The sequence below is a fragment of the Coturnix japonica genome, chromosome 4 (genome assembly GCF_054131305.1).
Source record: "Coturnix japonica strain WE chromosome 4, WE-NBRP24, whole genome shotgun sequence".
Taxonomy (NCBI): Eukaryota; Metazoa; Chordata; class Aves; order Galliformes; family Phasianidae; genus Coturnix; species Coturnix japonica.
In genome coordinates, this window is record NC_140666.1 from 89,110,501 (window position 1) to 89,129,173 (window position 18,673).

Genomic DNA, 18,673 nt, shown 5'->3' on the forward strand with positions numbered 1-18,673 from the left:
GCCTGAATGTAGGTACTTCTGAGTGTGCCAGTGGGCCGTGCTGGGTTGGATGATGCTGTAGGGTTCATTTTGGTGGAAGAGCTCTCACTATTCAGAACACTGTGAAAGTCACTCCCACCTCTGGTTTTACTCTTTTCTTTCCCCTCCCACCCCACAGAAAATATCTGTGGAACAAACTGGCATTTGGTCAGCAACTCTTGCCTGAAAATTACAAATGCAAAGGAGAATTATGATCACGCCAAGCTGTCCTGCAGGTCCATTGGAGCTTCGCTGGCTTCTCTCACCACCCAGAAAAAGGTGGAATTTGTTCTGAAGGAGCTGCAGAAGATGCAGTCTTCGGTGAGCGTTTCTCTTTCATGTCCTCTGAGTAATTAAGCTCTGGCTGTGGAGGAGTCCTTGCTGAGGCACGGTGTGCTCAGTGTGGAGCAGACATGCCTCTTAACTGAGAAGGACTGATTTTTCCTTTTGAAATTCAACATACCCTATGGGTGTTTTTGAAGTGAAATTGTTAGAGAATGTAAATGGGGAAGATAAATACAAACATACATGGTGCCTCAAAGGTATGGCTTTCTGTAATGAAATCACACACGCATTTCCCTTGTGGGATACATGGCTGCGAGAGGAGTGCGAGTGGTTCTCTTGTGACATCTACACAGTGTTTTATAAATAAAGGTCCCTTTGGGGGCGCCGGAGGTGTTTAAAATAAAGCATTTAGAGCTATTTATTCTGCTCAGGAAAGCACTGTTTCAAATGTCAGCTTCTTAACTCTGCAGACCTGCTTGGCTTATTGGGAGTTATTTACGTTTGATTTAGTGGCAGGTGCTTTGCTGTCTGAGCCAGTCAGAAACGGGTTGGAATTCATCCATCCTCACGCAGCAGGAAAAGAAATATTGTTGTTTTCCAGCCACTTGCAGAAGTGCAGAGGTATTGGGGGCACGTTGTGTGAGGGGTGCTTGAACCATAGCAAAGAGTGGTGCTCTGGGGCTCCGAAAGCTTGGTCTGATAGCATCAGCGTGCTGGGTCTCAGGGCTGGTAATCAGAAATGGGTTTTTGTAGGAAAAACGAGACTGGAGGCAGAAGGATTGGCACTTCTCAGAGAGGAGCATACTTCAGTGCTGAAGAGAAATATTGCCCTGTTGAAACGAGAGTTTCCTGCTTTGATTCCCTTTGTGATTTTTCAAGTGACTTTTCAACAAGTGTAGGGTATTTAGAGGGGATTCGGCTGACCCGGTGTAAGTTAAGGGTCAATTCACTCGAGGCTGCGTGTTAACTCTTATGTGAAGAGAGGAAGCCGAGCCCTGGGACACTACAAAACAGCTCCAAGAGTGGTTAAGTGTCATGTGAATGCCTAAAGGTGAGTTAGCAACCCTTCCCTAGCAGCACTTGCTCCTTTACACTGGAGGAAAAACATCTTCCTTGTACATACCATTTCCTGCTGTGGTATCCCTTAAAATGTGAGCCCTAGGAATGGAAATATTAGCCCTTTTAGTCTGTATTAAATGGTCATAACGTGGGAAATGGTTTTGCTGAAGGGACAGCTGCAGCTAAAGGAAAGCTGCCAAGCAGGTACACTTTATCATTTAAGTTGTATAGGGAACCTGCAGCTAATTTCATAGAGAGCTGGTGTGAGTGTTTGGCTTGTGCTCCTCCTGATGCAGATAAATAGAAATGTAAAGATAAAAATACTAACTGCTGTTTCCAGAATAATTTCTCTACCTCTGTCACATTTAATTCAGATGGCACTGAGAAACACCCATGCGTTTTTGCAACACCGGATTTGTCAAAGGTTATGTTTGTTTTAATACCAAAGACAAGTGAAGCTGTGTAATAACTATATAACCCTCTGTATTTCTAGTCCAAAGCATTGACTCCATGGGTTGGCCTGAGGAAGATCAACGTGTCGTACTGGTGCTGGGAGGACATGTCACCCTTCACCAACACCCTGCTCCAGTGGCTCCCCGAAGAACCCAGCGATGCTGGATTTTGTGGTTATCTAGCTGAGCCTACCAACCAGGGACTGAAGGCAGCAACGTGCATCAACGAAGTCAATGGCAGTGTCTGTGAAAGGGCAGGTAATGTTGGCTCTGAGCATATGGCCCTTAGAATCACAGAACCCTTAGAGTTGGAAGGGACCTTTAAGAATCATCTTGTTCAACTCCCCTGCAATGGACAGGGACTTGCACAGCTAGGTAGGTGCTCAAAGCCCTGTCTGGCCTGTCCTTGAGTGTCTCCAGTGATGGGGCATCCACCACCTCTCTGGGCAACCTGTTCCATTGCTCACCAACCTTATTGTAAAAGACTTTTCCAACCTAAAAATACCCTCTTTAAGTCTGAAACCATTTCCCTTTATTCTGTCACCATAAGTATTGCTTAAAGAGTTGGTCCCCTTCTTTCATGTGGCTCCCCATCAGACACTAAAATGCAGGCCATCTTGCAGCCTTCTCCCCCTTCTTAGAGAGCAGGTTGGTATGTAGATGTATGTCTGTGAGAGTAAAAAATATCCCATTTTTTATCCCATTTACGTCATGATTTAGCCAAAGAAAAGTGGTTCTGAAAAGGTGTCTTGTGTAGGTTCCACACAGGGATCAGATGTTATAAATAACTCTATGCTTACGTTGCTAACTGTAAAATCCTTAAAGTACATTAGAGTTTAATTATTTTTCTCTCAATTGCATACCTGATTGTGACATTTAGGTTAATTACAGTATGGAGCAATCTACTGTTTAAAAATAAATAAATAAGAGCCACTTTCCAATTGAACTCCCTCCCCTCCCCTCCCTGGCTCCATTGCCAGAGGAGGATTTTTATCAAAGTTTGAAATTAATTGGGAGAGACACTTTGGAGATAGGAGGACTTTGAAAAAGAAGCTGTTTGCTGTTGGGAAAAGTCTTCTGGCTTTGTTGGAACTGTGTATCTTACTTTAAAATGGTTTGGTCTGTGAACTCTGCTCGGTTATTATAGCTGATTATTTCTGAATACCAATTAGTGCCTTTTAAATGTTAGGAAAGTTGGCTTATTACATAATATTCATAAGTGAGCTGCGCCGTTTCAAGCTGAGCATCGCGGAAGTGCAGGGTGCAGATCATGGATGTGGAATCCTAACTCAGAGTTTGCTCTTTTAACGAAGCTTTCACTTGTTTTTATGGTCGGAGAGCAGTCACTTAAAGCTGATGATAAAGCTTTGGCTCACACCAGCAGTTCCTGACTTAGTTCTGCTTTCAGTACTAAGTTTTATGTGTGGAACCAATCAAATAACTTAAAACACATCCCAGTGTGCTTAGTTAATCATAGGGGTTTCTTCCCTGTCTAGCACTGGCAAGGGCTGCAGGGAAGTGGTGGAGTCCCCATCCCTGTCAGTCTTTTCCAGCTTAGATGCTTCTGATTCCCAACACTTTGACTGGGAAAATAGGTAAGGAGCACATCAACAAACCTGTTAAGCATTGTTATAAATGCGATCTTTAAATTGTTTTCTGACCACTTTTGTAATCATTAGCACGGATAAGCATTCATAAGAGAAATGGTTTTACAGTCCTTACAGTCTGATTTCTTGGTGGTGCTGTGTGGAGCCAGGAGTTGGACTCATTGATCCTTACAGATACTCAGGGTACTCTGTAATTCTACCACATTTCTCATTTACTAAGGTATTAAATATCTCATGGACTTGTGGAATCATTTAGGTTGGAAAAGACCCCTACAATCATGTCCAACCATTAAAGCATCCCCTCCGCGCCCACTAAGCCATATCCCTCAGTGCCACCTTTACCTTTGAACACCTGAAGGGACAGTGACTCTACCACCTCCCTGGGCCACCTGTTCAATACCTCATCATTCTTTCAGAGAATAATTTTTTCCTAATATCCAACCTGAACCTCCCAAAGCTCAACATAAGGCTATTGTGTATTGTTGCACTGAGCTCTACCACTATTACAGTAAGACATATTTCACGTTCATGATTCTGAACTATTTTCCAGTCTTAATAACCTACCCTGGGGGGTTGATACCTGTGGGTTTATGTCCCAGAGTTGACCCTTGCCTCTTCCCACAGCCAACCACAGCGCCAAGCAGTGCCGCACACCCTGTGCCCTGCGCACCATGTGCGGTGAGTGCACGAGTGGCAGCTCCGAGTGCATGTGGTGCAGCAACATGAAGCAGTGCGTGGACTCCAACGCCTACGTGGCCTCCTTTCCCTACGGGCAGTGCATGGAGTGGTACACCATGAGCAGCTGTCCACGTGAGTCCTTGCTTTTGCTTCCAGATGGGTGGGAGAGGTCTGGTGTTGGCTAACAGAGTTCAGTGATCTCTGCTCGTTGGTTATCCTGTATCATTCTCTCCATGGTTGCCTTCAGAAAACACAGCCCTGGGAGCTTGGAGTGTGCAGCTCAGTCTTACAGAATCCTTTGTGTCTTGTAAAGAGTTGAAGAGAACTGGGACCTGATTATTAACCAGATAAACTCAATGGTAGATAGTTTGGGCTTTCAAATGATGAAATCTCAAATTTCTTTTTCAGAAGAAATGCTTCATTATTTGAATTCCTACCCTTCCAATTAAAACTCATAGATAATTTCACCTGATTAACTTCTGTTTGCATCTCTTCTGTGTCTTCCATGTGGAATCATAAAATCCGAATTACGGTTTACACGTATGCTCGGATTTATTTCCTATTCATATCCCACAGGAGAAATTTTGTATTTAAAATAAATTATTTTCTATTTTTTGTTTGTTTCTTTTGCTTTGGGATGACTCATCTGTAACTTGAGGATCAGGCAGAGATGGTCTGTAGCTGGGAGCCCTCAGCTCTGCTTTCAGTGTGTGCTATTGAATGGTTAGATAGGCCTTATGTGGGTTGTTTCCTAACTTATGTTCCATTGTTTCCTAATTCACTGCTTGGTTCAACCTTTGTTAATTAAGATTCTAGAACAAATATGCTGATAGGAATGAGAATTGATGCCTCTTGCTCTGAATATCAGAATAAATATTTACAGACTTTTGGGAGAAAATTACTCTAAGTCACAAAAAGTCTCTCCTAAATCATCACCTGTGTTTTGAGATGGTGACTTATGTCACAATTTGATTTTATTTCATTTTATTTTAATAGCTGAAAACTGCTCAGGCTACTGCACGTGCTCTCACTGCCTGGAGCAGCCTGGCTGTGGGTGGTGCACAGATCCCAGCAATACCGGCAAGGGGAAATGTATTGAGGGCGCCTACCGAGGTGCGGTCAAGTTTCCGACCCCATCTGCAACAGGAAAACAAAGCTTGGAGCCTGTCCTTAATGTCAGCATGTGTCCTGCAGAGCACAGTTCTAACTGGTCCTTTATCCAGTGTCCAGGTAAGTGGGTGAAGCGTAACTGAGTTAAGTGCAGGGTGAGCAGCTTCATACCTGTTAAGAGGAGAAAGAGAGCTTGGAAGACACAGTAAGGAACACACATGGAGATGGGAAGAATTGAGCTATCTCCAGGACAGCTGCAGAGATATGCTTCCTGACGCAAATCTTTCTGTGGAGATGTGGCACTTGGACACATAAAGTCATAAAATGGCCTGGATTGGAAAGGATCTCAAAGATCATCTAGTCCCAGTGCCCAGTGTTTGGGGGTGTTTTAGTGGGCATGATGGAGATGGGTTGGTGTTGGGCTTGATCTTAGAGGTCTTTTCCAGCCTTAATGATTCTGTGATTTAATTTTTTTTCCTAATCCATGTGTAGTTCTATGAGATTTTTCCGTTCCTTCAAACCTTTACTGAGTTTTTAGCTTTCATTTACATATTCATTTTAAAGTTTCTTAAGAAAGAAAGATGATTCTTTCTTTGACAGTTGATTTAGCTATTAGTGTTGCTTAGGGAGATGCTGCAATAATGTTTTTGACACTAAATACATCGAATAAAATTACTGAATTGCTGTCGAAACCTCACTTCCCCACTCATCCTTGTAAACGTTTCCCACTGTCTACTTCCATTTGCATCTGTCCAATGTTCACGTAGTGGTTTAGAGTTCATTTTTGTTTGCTGCTTGAAATTTCAAGCTTTCAGTGCACGCTTCTCTTTGAGTTTATGGATCTCTAGCAAGACTGCGAGAGCCTCTTTGAAAGTTGCATGAAGTGGTTTCATTCATCCTCTCCAGAAGTCCCAGGCTGCTGTGTGCAGTGCTGCATTTGAGCACAGATACTCATCCTTTTCTGTTTCCTTCAGCCTGCCAGTGCAATGGGCACAGTAAGTGCATCAATGAAAGCATCTGTGAGAAGTGTGAAAATCTGACAACTGGCAAACACTGTGAAACCTGTATCTCTGGCTACTACGGTGATCCTACTAATGGAGGAACGTGCCAGCGTAAGTGATGCCTGAATTCTTCCTTTGCTGATTGCTTTGGTGTTTTATTGCTCTTTACTCATTCCTCTACTATCTTAACCGAGATTATATCCTGATAGTCCGTTTCTTTCCTGCAAGCAAGGCACCATCCTTGCTTCTTTGAATCAAAGATACAGAAATGGCTCGATGAAGTTCTTTGACTCACGCTGCACAAGATTAAAATGATTTTCCCCTCCTTTGTACATTTCAAATGACCACGCTGAAAAATGAGTTGCTTTGGTGTTTGACAATCTTGTTTTGAAAAGGAACGGTGCTAATCCTAATGTCTTGGGCAAATTTCTGCTTATCTCAGTTCCACTTTCTATTACATTGGGTTAATGTGTTGTGCTTTTATTATTATGGATGCCTGCTTCATAAAAGGATTGCCATATTTCACTAAGGGGTTGGCTGGGTTTCAGTTGAGGATTAGGTGATCTCTGTTAAAATTGCATTTTAAGTTTTTAATGTGCTTTCGGTCTCTTTGGCACAAAGTAATTTTTCAGTTGTGTAAGATCCAGTTAACAAAATGGAAAGAGTTCCTTCCTGAAGGACCCATACAGTTTCCTACATTAACACTGAGAAATAAACTTGTGAGATTTGGAGCTCTGTCCTCGAATCCTGCAATGATGTTCAGAAGTGCTGCAAGTTGTGTAGTGTTGTAGCATGGGGACACCGGTTGTAAATCAACATCCAGCTCTGATAGAGATGAAAGGGAAGATGCTTCTTGCTTCAAGGAGCTTTAATGGAGTACAGTTAGGTGGAGTGATTATAATAAGACACAGTGATAAGAAAAGTAGAGAGTAAATTGCGTTGTTTGGGGTGAGAGTTGTATCAGCAGTTGTGTGAAATGAATGTGAGTGGTTTGTAGGAAGAAGTAAGTGGAAGTCATTAATGAAGGGACACTGAGGGCTTCAAGTTGCTCCTTTCAAATATGGAGTCAGTCCAGGGGAAAAAGAAACATTTGGAAATCCATCTAATTATGTTTGCTGGAAGCAGCAGCTTCCTTTTGGGGGAAGGTGGGAGTCAGCAGCTGGAGAATGCATGGAGGCCCTCAAGGCCAAACTGGATGGGGCTGTGAGCAACCTGGTCTAGTGTGGGGAGTCCCTGCCTATAGCACAGGGTTGGAATGAGGTGACCTTAAAGGTCTCATCCAACCCAAACCGTTCTATGATTCTATGATGTGAAACTGTGACAGACAGCACAGTGCTCATGGTACAAAGGAGAAAGTGCATCTTTGACACTTCTATTTTAGAACGTTATCTGCAAGATTAAATACCGCTGATATCCTCAAACTCGTTTTGCATGAAGATAATTTGAAGTGCAGGAATGAATAAATTGAGGCTGAGTTGGCATTGGAATATGTACAGTCCTGCATTCAGGTTTAATCATTGGATCAGAATGTGCCTTTTTGTATTTGTTGCATTTCTGTGCTTGTGAAAACTCAAGAGTGAGTTACTTCAGACTCTTCCATGTGAGGATCGTCCAAAAATAGTTTCTTGTCGAGATAATGTATGATAGACTGAAGTCATCCAGAGAAATTAGAAAATGTGTTGAGAGACTTTGGAGCAGCATTCATTCGCTTATCTGATGAAACTGGTAGCTCATGTCAAAAGTGCTTTGCTCTCAAGTGCTTTGGACCCAGGTTTTTAATTTGCTGTGATTTAATGCTGTTTGCTGTGATGGCAAAAAAGGACGAGGGAAGCAGGAGGGTGGGCAGCAAAACCTGAGTGGGTCGGAGGAGGTAAAACGAGAGGAAATTATTGTATCTGATGCAGCCAGAATGATTGCTGCCAACTTGGAAGTTTTGCTCCATGAAATGGATTCCAGAGGGGAATGCTTCCTATGAGGATCAGCTGATGGACAGTGGAGTAAACTTCTGCTTTCTCTCTCATTTAAGCTGCCATCTCTCCTTTTCCCATTGGTGATGTGCTGATCCCACTCTTCTTGGGCGTGGGTGTGCACTGCTGTGTGCTTCTCTATTTGGGAGAAAAAAATCATAAACTAATACAATCAATATAAAAAACTAGATGGTCATTGTGGTCATTTTCAATGCAGGCCATTCTATGATTCTGTGATTTGAGATCCTGTGGTCACATCTGTCCTGGGGACAGCTGTTGATAGAATCATAGAATCATACAATGGCTGGGGTTGGAATGGATCCCAAGGATCATGAAGCTGCTTCATCCCCCGCCACAAGGCAGGGCCACCAACCTCCACATTTAATACCAGCCCAGGCTGCCCAGGGCCCCATCCAGCCTGGCCTTGAACACCTCCAGGGATGGACGAGGCATCCGCAGCCTCTCTGGGCAGCTGTTCCAGCACCTCAGCACTCTCATAGTAAAGAGCTTCCCCCTGATACCCAACCTAAATCTTCCCTCCTTCCATATAAAACCATTCCCCTTTGTCCTGCCATTGTCTTCTCTTTCAAAGAGTTGAAATGCCATCTCCATGAGCAGGCACTGAGTGTGAGAGTCTAATCCAGGGGTCCTAAATATCCCCCAAATGTCAAATGCTCAGTACTGGTGAAACATGGGTGGGACTATTTCCAATGCTGATGGGATGTCAGGAGGCTGAGAGATGCTGCAGGGCCAGTAGTTGCCTTTCAACATGTAAGGCTGTGCAGAGTGAAAAGCAATAGAAAAAGAGGAATGGGAACGAATAGAACTAGATGCCTTTTCCTGCTGCTTTATTCCATCAGGGCAGGTGAATTCTGCTATCTCACTTGTGTTTAAGAATTGTTAACAAACTGCTGTTACCTCTGAAGGAATTGTTTGCGTATCATCGCAGGCGTCGGTGTTTGCAGAGCTGGGCAGATAATAACGAAGCGGCAGGCAAATCACTGCTCAGCAGTTGCTTTTAGGAAGTGCCCAACGTAGAGCAGTGTTAATCAGGAAGGGCAGGAATTGCGGTACATCAAATGTAAAAATAGCTGCAAGGTGCTTTTTCTGCATTCAGGATTTTTTTTTTTTTTGAAATTTCTGATTAAAGTTTCTCTCGAAAATATGCTGGCGGTAGATAAGGAAGTTATTTGCAAGAGAAGGGAAGGTGCTATTGTGCCAGCAATCAGATTGCCGCTGCGGGCAGCGCTTCCACGTGCATCTGCCAAGCGTTTGCTGGTGGCACAGAGCTGCCTGCTCCCCCCAGGTGCATGGGGACAGAAGCACTTGCCATAGGAAGGTAGGTCAGCCGGTGGCTGCCATCAGGATGCTGAAGCTCCCCAAAGGCAGAAGGAGGTGATGTGATCCTGTTGACCGTCTTCTGGGTAAGTCTGAGGCTTAGGGATTGTGAAGAATGTCAAAGGAGCCTCGTTGAGAGACAGGTCAGGTTCATTGTTGGGTTTGCATAATCCAAAAGCCATTTGCAGCAGTTGTGGCTTTCTGCTCTGTGCTGGGGAAGGCACAGCTGGAGCACTGAGCCCAGTGTTGGGCTTCCCAGTTCCAGGCAGACTGGGAACTATTAGGAGAGCCTGGCAGAGGGCTGCAGAGCTGGTGGGAGCCTGGAGCACCTCCCGATGGGGGCAGACTGAGAGCCCTTGGCTGTTCACATGGAGAAGCGAAGGCTGAGAGGGATCGGAGCAGTGCAGGGGTCAAGTGGATAAGGCCAGGCTCTTTTCAGTGATGCCCAGTGACAGGATAAGGAGCGCTGGGCACCAACAGGAACACACAAAATCCATCTGAACATGAGAAAGAACTTCTTGCCTCTGAGGGTGGCAGAGCCCTGGCACAAGCTGCCCAGAGAGGTGTTGGAGTCACTTTCTTTGGAGATACCCAAACCCACCTGGATGCTCTCCTATGCAACCTGCTGTAGGGAACTGCTTTAGTGGGGGGTTGGACTGAGGGATCTCCAGAGGTCCCTTCCAACCCCCATGGTTCTGTGGTCCAACCAGGTTTTCTAGTGTGTTTTGTTACTAGTTTGTTCATGTCTTCATGTGCCTTCATGTCTTGAAGAGCCAGGAGAAAGTCTCCCTTCTCTATGCATCTTCCAGTCCTTTACTGAATGATCTCCAGTAATGGGACTTGTAGGGAAATGTGTGAATTGTTCTAAATAGAGATGTTGGAATGCTAAATCTTCTTGATAATTTTGTGGCTATTGAGCAGAGTGAGGAAGAACCAAACATTGATGCTCAAGGTGTTGTCATCTGCATCCAAACCACACACAGCTTGGAACTTATTATTTTTACATGCGTTATTGTTGAATACTGAACAAATTTCACTTGACTTATTTATTCCAAAGCAGAAGGAAGTAAAAGACATACTCGGTAGTATTAAGAATTATTATTTTTTCCAGTGCCACTAATGAGAAGTGTGTTTGCTTCATGGAATACAGTGATTTTGTCACATCTTCACTCGTCCACTTGCTTTCACAATAGTCCTTTGTGCATCTTCCTATTTTGTTCCGTGTTGCTGCTAGGAAACCACTCATCCACAGATGAGAAGCACAATTAGGCATCTGTGATACAATAGAGCTTCCCTTACATGCCGATACAAAGGAGGATCAAAAGGATTCATAAAATAAGGTCCTAGGTGGGCAAGAATATTCGGGATGAGGACTTCATCTAAGAACCTGCTGGTACATTGTGGCACGTGCCTCGAAATGCTTTGACACCATCCTTTAAAGCATGTAATTTCAGCAAGCTCGGAGAGCACAAATGAGGGAGCTTTTCTTTATGTCCTTTTCCCCCCTTCTCACAGCTCCAGGTGAGCTCATCTTCCAGGCCATCAACAGAACAAACTGAGAGGCGCCCACTGTCTGGGAGGAGCTCTTAGATCCATTGTTTTGACTTCAATTGAAGTTGACTTCAGGGACGAATTGTCTTGTTTCATTTTTGCACATTATCTCCCCTACTTCTATAGAAACAAAGTGTGTCAGCAGGAGTGTTTCAGTTGGAACTAGGAAGGTTCTTTGGAGGCACATCCGCCATGTGCTGAGGGAAACACAACCATCTTATATATCATATATAAGTAGATTGGGGTTTGCAGCCCAAAGTCCTCAAGCACAGACACCAAAGTTCTCACGCTGCAGATGCACTTCCTTTAATAATATTCTCTCAACAGCAGGTTTCTTTCTGAAAGAAGCCCTGAAAGCACCGGGAGCTTTGCTTTGCTGGGAAAGAATAGAGATCACTGTTTCCTCTTGGGTTTTGAGCTTAAATGAGATGTGTTAGCGAGCCCCAAATAATTTGAAGTGCTGCCTTTTTGCTACCCGTTATGATATCCCTTGTCCAATCTAGCAACACGAGAGGAAGTTAAATAGATTTTGGAGGCTAAAGAGAAGCATTCAGATTGTGGTTTCATACAAAATGTTGTCCCTGGAACCATTCTGTCGCGTGGTTCTATTTTTAACCAGCCCTGAGAAACCAGAGAGCACCCGAGGAGTTTTCATGTACACTGTTAACTGTTGATGCATCGCCGTTTGGATTTAATTGCTTATGAAACGTGTTTTGCTTTGTTCAACCTTGCACCCTTTTCCCACCAGCTTGCAAGTGCAACGGCCACGCCTCCGTCTGCAACACCAACACGGGGAAGTGTTTCTGCACCACCAAGGGAATCAAAGGAGATGAGTGTCAACTGTGAGTTCCCTTTCACTTTGTTGTTTAAAAGCAAAGGGCCGTATGCATGTTGGCATTGAGCCCCCGCGTGCTTTAATGACTGTGTTGATGATGTCTGCTCTCATCTCTTCCTGCTGACAGTTGAGTAACTCCATTGGCTGTGCAGCCAGCCGTGCTTCCCCAGGGGGACAGAGCAGGGACCAAATGATTGCATGAAGATTTCCATTTTAACGTTTCCATTGGGGACGTCATGCGGAATGGATGGGGGCAAAGATAATGCCCCCACCTCACAGAATGAGCACACCGTTTTGCTTCATCCTTAGTTTGATCCCACTTTCTAATTGGTTGATTTTCACTCTCTCTCCTGGGGGGAATCTAAATATGTCTGAAATAAGACTTGGACGCTGGGGCATTTTAATGGAGCTGGTTCGGAGCAATGAATTTGCTGGAGGTTTCTCTGCAACATAACAGAAATGCTTTTAGTGTAACGTTAGTGGAAGTAATTTCATTTCCAATAATTTCATTGATGGGTTTATTTTTAAAGCATTACATTGGCAAACGTGTAGATCCTGAAATGGACATCAATGCAAATGGGAGCTTCAGGTTTTGACTATAGTTCATACAGGTCCATCCATTGCAAAGAGCTGTTCAACGTGTTCCAAGTGAATACAAAGTTAATTTCCATCATTTTGCCTTGTATTTTAATTCTCAGGTGGCGTTTTCTTATTTTTAGCATCTCAGTGTAAATAAATAGAGATGGAAAAATATAACCTTCAAAATATTTGTTCCCTTTAGGTGCGAAGTAGAAAACCGCTATCAGGGAAATCCACTTAAAGGAACGTGTTACTGTGAGTACAGTTCGGATTGTGTTTGTAGATAACAAATGTTTGACATTTAAAATAGCCTGTTTAAAACTCACCCGCCACAGATCAGCTTACAGTCCAAGAGATTAAGACTAAGGCTAGAAAATGCTTTCTTAGAACCTCAGCTTTCACTGAAGAAAATCAATGCACTCTTCTTGATGTCCCTATTGGGTTTTCACAGCAAATTTTAGGATGTTTATCACATGACATTAAGATGAAACATGGTTTTCTGGACCATACTTGGAAATTTATACCTAATAAGTCACCGTCAGAGCAGGTCTGCAGATTTTTTGTCAGTGGGAAGCGCTATTTTTCATTTCTTTTATCCCGTGTTAGAGCGAGGAAAGCATCAAAATCCCAACATTTCCTCTGAAATGAACAGTTGGATTCTTGTGCAGCTCCAAGATACTTTGCCAAGGTTCAGATTGCTTAAGGGAAACTCTCCAGCTTCTATTTGCAAATATTAGCGATCAGCACATTGGCAGGCATGGAGAGATATCATCTTAAATTACGTGAAGGTACGGTCTCAGGCAGTATTTTTGTGAGACACAGAAACTGCCAACGTGCTGTATTTAATGAATTTAAGCTCCATTTGTGTTGCAATGCGGGGACATGTCAGCAGCTCACAGCAGTCTCTTTGCAAGGGCATCTCACCACACTGGTGCAATTAGCACCAAGCTGGTAAAGTGGGCAAAAAGTGGGAGAAAAGTCAGAAAGGTACAACTCTCACCAGAACAACTCTGTGTTATTCGGTTTCAGTTCCACCAGGTTCTCTTCTTCCATGGAAATTTCTCTCTTAGTGCTTTGTCAAAGTTGTGGGTAGACGTTGGAGGGTTGCCTGGCTCGTGTCTACCCAACAGAGGGTCGCTAGGAGGCATGAAGAGGGAAACAATAATGAGAGTTTGCCCCTTTTGTGTGAAGTCGCACATAGTTGGACTCCTTTGTAACATCATAGTGACTCCTAGTTGAGCTTTCATGCACTTTAGTGATGTTATGCTTTACTATGTGGAAGTTTGTTCTGTTCCAAGACCTGCAATAACTCGCTCTGTGTGTTCCTTACAGATACTCTTCTCATTGACTATCAGTTCACCTTCAGCCTTTCTCAAGAGGACGATCGCTATTACACAGCAATCAACTTTGTAGCAACACCTGAAGAGGTAAACTTTCTACTTTCTCCTGAAATATAGGATCATAGAGTGGGGATTGGAAGGGACCTTTAAGATCACCTGGCTCCAACCCCCTCCTATAAGTAGGGGCACTTCCTTCTAGAGCAGGCTGCTCACAGCCCCATCCAACCTGGCCTTGCATGCATCCATGGAGGGGGCATCCACAGCCTCTCTGGGCAACCTGTTCCACCCTCACAGTAAAGAATTTCTTCCTAATACCTAGTTTAAATTGACTCCCTTCCAGTTTAAAGCCCTCTTCCTGTTGCCAAATATTGTCCATGGGATGTATATTGGTCTTCCACAGCTGTGGAAATGATGAGCTGTTGCAGTATTGGGCGCCTTCAGGTGCAATCTCCTAGCACAGCAAGTGTGTCCAGTTCCACAGAGTTCCATAAGAGCTTTGTTTGGCCATGAGAGTTGAAATATTCATGGGAAAATTTCATACGAGCCACAGTTGATTCGTTATAGTTGTTTAAACAACTGCTGAGCAATTCTAGCTTTGCTTGTTACTCAGCCCATACCTTGTATCTCTATTCTTGTTTCATTTCATGCACGTGACTTGTTTTGTTCTTTATTATGTCCTCCTTGGGGAGGCAGGTACTGCTTTCAGAAAATGGAAGTAGTTTTGCAGGCTGTCATTTGCTTAATGTGATGATACTTGATGTGTTTGCTTCACATATATAACAAACTCCAAGATTATTTTTCAGTGAAGGTTTGCTAGGAAACAGTAGAGCAAAATTGCTCCTCTTAAAAACCGTGGGTATTTCTGTTGATCTGTGTTTTGTTGGGTTGTTTTTTTTTCTCCTCTAGCAAAACAGAGACTTGGATATGTTTATCAACGCATCGAAAAACTTCAACCTCAATATTACTTGGGCAACGAGCTTTGCAGGTAAAACTGGAGTGATCTCAGTTGCTTGGTAGCTTGCTTCAGTTATCAGCTTTTGACACATGCAGATTTGATCTTGGAAACATCTGCTTTAACCTCTGAACTTGCTGTGTAATATTCTTTAATGCTGTGCCTTGGGGGCAGGAGTAAGATGTTAAAAAGAACTATATTTTTCCATCTTAATAGTGTGTTTTGGGAACGGCGGAGGAGAGCTAATTTAATTTTTAGTGATGCAGTATTCTGGCATACAGTGGTTTTGATAGCACAGCGCAGCTTAACGTGGTCGTGTTTAGATGAATAGTGAATTTTAGAGCATTAGGATTCTGGGTGATTTTGCCCTTTTTATGTGTCACTTGAAAACATGCACTGAAACGTCTTTTCTCGTTACTTCTTAACATCTGAAAACAGCTGGCACGCAGGCTGGGGAGGAAATTCCTGTTGTTTCAAGAACGAATATAAAGGAATACAAGGACAGCTTCTCCAATGAGAAGTTTGATTTCCGCAACAATCCAAACATCACCTTCTTCGTCTACGTCAGCAACTTCACCTGGCCAATAAAAATACAGGTAGGGGCTCTTTGTCTGCATGGAATTATTGCTATGTTCTTTTCCTCTCCATTGAGCAATGTGGCAATTCAGCTGTGCTATGTGTTGTCCAAGCTGAAGCAGCTCTTGGTGTAATCCTGTAGCAGACTTCTTCTGTTCCTGATTAAGAGCACAAAGGTTGTGTTGCCTGCTATTACCTCAGCCCAGTGGATCTGAAAATGGGCTGTGAAATCAAGTGGGATGCTCGTTTATTTACCGAGCTGTGCTCTAATGAGGTCTTTGACTTTAAAGGTCCGGATGTGGATTCTGAGGAAAGCAAACAAAGAGTCATAGCCACAAAACCAAGCCTGGAATGAGAAAACAGAGGAAGCGTTCTTAGTGTCTCTTTTTAACATCATGTTCTTTAGAGGCTCCACTGGAGGGCCATCCCTCTTTCTCCTTGTGCTGCCAAAGACTGGTGGTACCTGCAGAATAGGGTGGTGCTTGTTCTTCCCCTTAATGCAGTGCAGTCTGTTAACACACGCATTGCCTCAGGTGTCAGGCTGTCTGTGGTGATAATGCTAATGCTGCACAAGCAGTGGATGAAGCTCAGTGGATCATGAAAATGCTCGTAGATCACACAGTGCAATCACAGGTGCTCTACAGCTGCTGCTGCAGCTAATAATTCAGGGTAGCCTTGGGCACCTGCTTGCTCTGGGCTAATTCAGGTATCAACACAGTGTGCTCAAGGTGATATGGGGTCCATTTGAAGGACAAAGCTATTGCTGGGTCTGGAATAGAGATCACAAACAAGGCTCTGTGTGTTTGATTAATGCCTTTTTAAAGATACTCGGTCAAATCATAGGGGTTCAAAATCATCCTTCTCAACCAGTGAAACCAATTACTAAGTGAAAGCTGGACTCTTCGTGTGGATTTGCTTGATATTTTAGACATATCTATCACACAAACTCATCATTGGCATCAGTTGATGCACAAACTCACCATTGGCGTCACTTCCAACGCAGACAACTCATGTTGTCATGTTGAGTAAAGAGGTGAGGTTCGCTTGGGAAGATGACATCAAGCTGTGCAGATACTGTCGAAGTTTTTTGTTCTGTAATTTTGTGAAATTATTAAGAGTACTTGTAAAAGGTCCCCATCACCTTCTTGTAAAGATGGTAGTGTTTAAACGCTTTGGAGACTGTGGTGTTACTTAGAAAACAGTACATTTGACCTCCTGACCTTGGGTTACGGTTTAGTTCCTTTCAGTGTCGCTTATGATATTGATAAGTATTATCTGGTTTCTGCTTTATAGGTTGACAAAGCCCTGAGTTTTAGATATGAGGAGTATTTCGGATTAGGACTGCTCTCAGGAGAGTCCTATGTACAAAGCTGGGCATTTGTTCAATGGCTGATTTAAGTTTTCAGGCTTCTCTTTTATCACATCGGTAATCGCAGGTGTCAGAAAGAAATACATCATTTATTTTCCAGCTCACAAGATACGTGTTGACTGATACAGATGTTGACTGTTGGCCTTCCCATAATGAGTGCTGGACTGTACCTTACAGTGAATTATTTATTTTGCTATTTCTTAACGCAGAGCTGTGTCTTGTGTCTTAAACACTTGTAGGTGTTTAAGAACAGTGCAGTTCCTGTTCCTTAAACTTCACTATGATCAGTCTGGTCTCTGCCCTACCTGTGCTTATAGTTTTGGTCAGCCTCATTTAATGTTATGTGGCTCAGGTCTCACCATTTCTTTGTGCAGCGACGCTTCTGTGTATTTAATGGGCTTTTCTAGGTCCTTTTATGGCAGCATCTTGTGTTGTTCATTCTCATGCCTTCAGTGGTTAATAGTCCTTATTCATTTTAATGTGGCCTAATATACTCTGCTCTTTCACATCCTTTATTTCCAACTGATGAGCTCCCTGACTGGATGGCGAACATTCTTCTCCATCCCTAATAGCATCATAAAATGTTATCCTGCTGCTGTTACTGCATAACATTGCCAGTCCCGAAGATCGTCTATATCTTCTTCAGTGTTATTCTTTCCTGTCTATTTTCTGACAATTAATGATTCTCTGGTTCTATGTGACTTGCATTATTTGAACTGCACTTCCTAGGTCTATGCAATTAAGTGTTTTTATAGACAGAAAGCATAGGGTTGGCAGAGCAGTGTTCACCATTGCCAACTCTATCACTTGACATATTCCAGTTTTTGTTCTTCACTTATTGCATTCAAAAAACCTTGCATACTATTTAGGCCTTGGGGATGTGAATATCATGATTCTCCCTCCTCCTCTAAACACACTAAACATTTTCTGTAGCACCATGCTTGGCTGTGGATTGCTCTAACCGCCTTGTTACCTTTCCTTTTGGAGTGCAGGGATGAATTCTCTCTGTTTTCACTGACTTTGACCATAGGAAAACATTTGTGTTTTGTATCCATCTTTGTTCTCTCTTTGTTTATAAACTCGTTCCCGTTATGCACTTTGCCTCACCACCCATGTTCGGTGTCCTTGTCCTTAATGAAAGCTCTAATTTAATTGTGGGAATGTAGCTGATTGATTTTGGTCTCCTGCCTATCCTTATAGCATACCCTCTTCTCCTTCCCTTTATATTTTCCTTTTCTTACACAACTGAAGCATCTCTCCCTATTTTGTTTATCAGTTGCTGAGGTCTGGCGCAGCTTGACATTCAGCAGTTCCTGTTTTATCTCTGTACCACTCACAGCTTCTAAGACATTGCTAATGAATCCCATCCTCTCCGTACTTTGTGGATTCTTTAATTGTTCCTAATGTCCTTTTAGAGGTTAGTTCTCAGCTAGCTTTCAAATACTTTTGTTTGTTTGACCTGATAGAAATAGTTAGATGGCTGCTCTCCCCTTCCTTGTCTCCTTGGTCCACTTGATTTTAGTGTCTTACTTAATTTCTCACTGTTAAACAGAGTGAACTTTGATTCTTTTACACCACCTACCTTCTTTTATCCTTACTTTAATCCGAGTGCTTGTGTGTGCGTTCACTCCAAGGTAATGTTATATCACCAGCTCTTCTTAATGTCCTTGTCACTTGCCAAAATAAAGGATTGTCAGCTCTTATTGGCAGAGAGGCATTTTTTTGCAAGGAAGCCTGGCAGTAACAGCACAAACTGGAATACGTGGCCCTTAGGATTACTCTTAACATACACTCTTCAGTTCATAGCTAAGAAATTTCTTTCCCTATAGCTGTTGGTGTCTGCACTTGTGAGGGTCATCCCATCTTCACAGAGAGCCTATAGCCATGTAGACCTTATAGCCATGTAGACCGGCTTTTGGCTAGGGAAAACATAGTATAAATATATATATGATTTCT

General features: G+C 43.1%; 1 protein-coding gene across 2 annotated transcripts in view; it reads left to right on the top strand.

The window, feature by feature from the left end:
- Positions 1-18,673, top strand: part of ATRN (attractin) — a 130,833-nt gene that overhangs the window by 55,776 nt on the left and 56,384 nt on the right. For both annotated transcript variants that reach the window (XM_085545912.1, XM_015862984.3), the window contains exons 15-24: positions 158-339; positions 1,856-2,072; positions 4,046-4,231; positions 5,096-5,329; positions 6,184-6,321; positions 11,815-11,908; positions 12,683-12,735; positions 13,813-13,907; positions 14,727-14,805; positions 15,211-15,368. In XM_085545912.1, the coding sequence (XP_085402038.1) occupies positions 158-339; positions 1,856-2,072; positions 4,046-4,231; positions 5,096-5,329; positions 6,184-6,321; positions 11,815-11,908; positions 12,683-12,735; positions 13,813-13,907; positions 14,727-14,805; positions 15,211-15,368 (1,436 nt within the window). The remainder of the gene's footprint in view (positions 1-157; positions 340-1,855; positions 2,073-4,045; positions 4,232-5,095; positions 5,330-6,183; positions 6,322-11,814; positions 11,909-12,682; positions 12,736-13,812; positions 13,908-14,726; positions 14,806-15,210; positions 15,369-18,673) is intronic.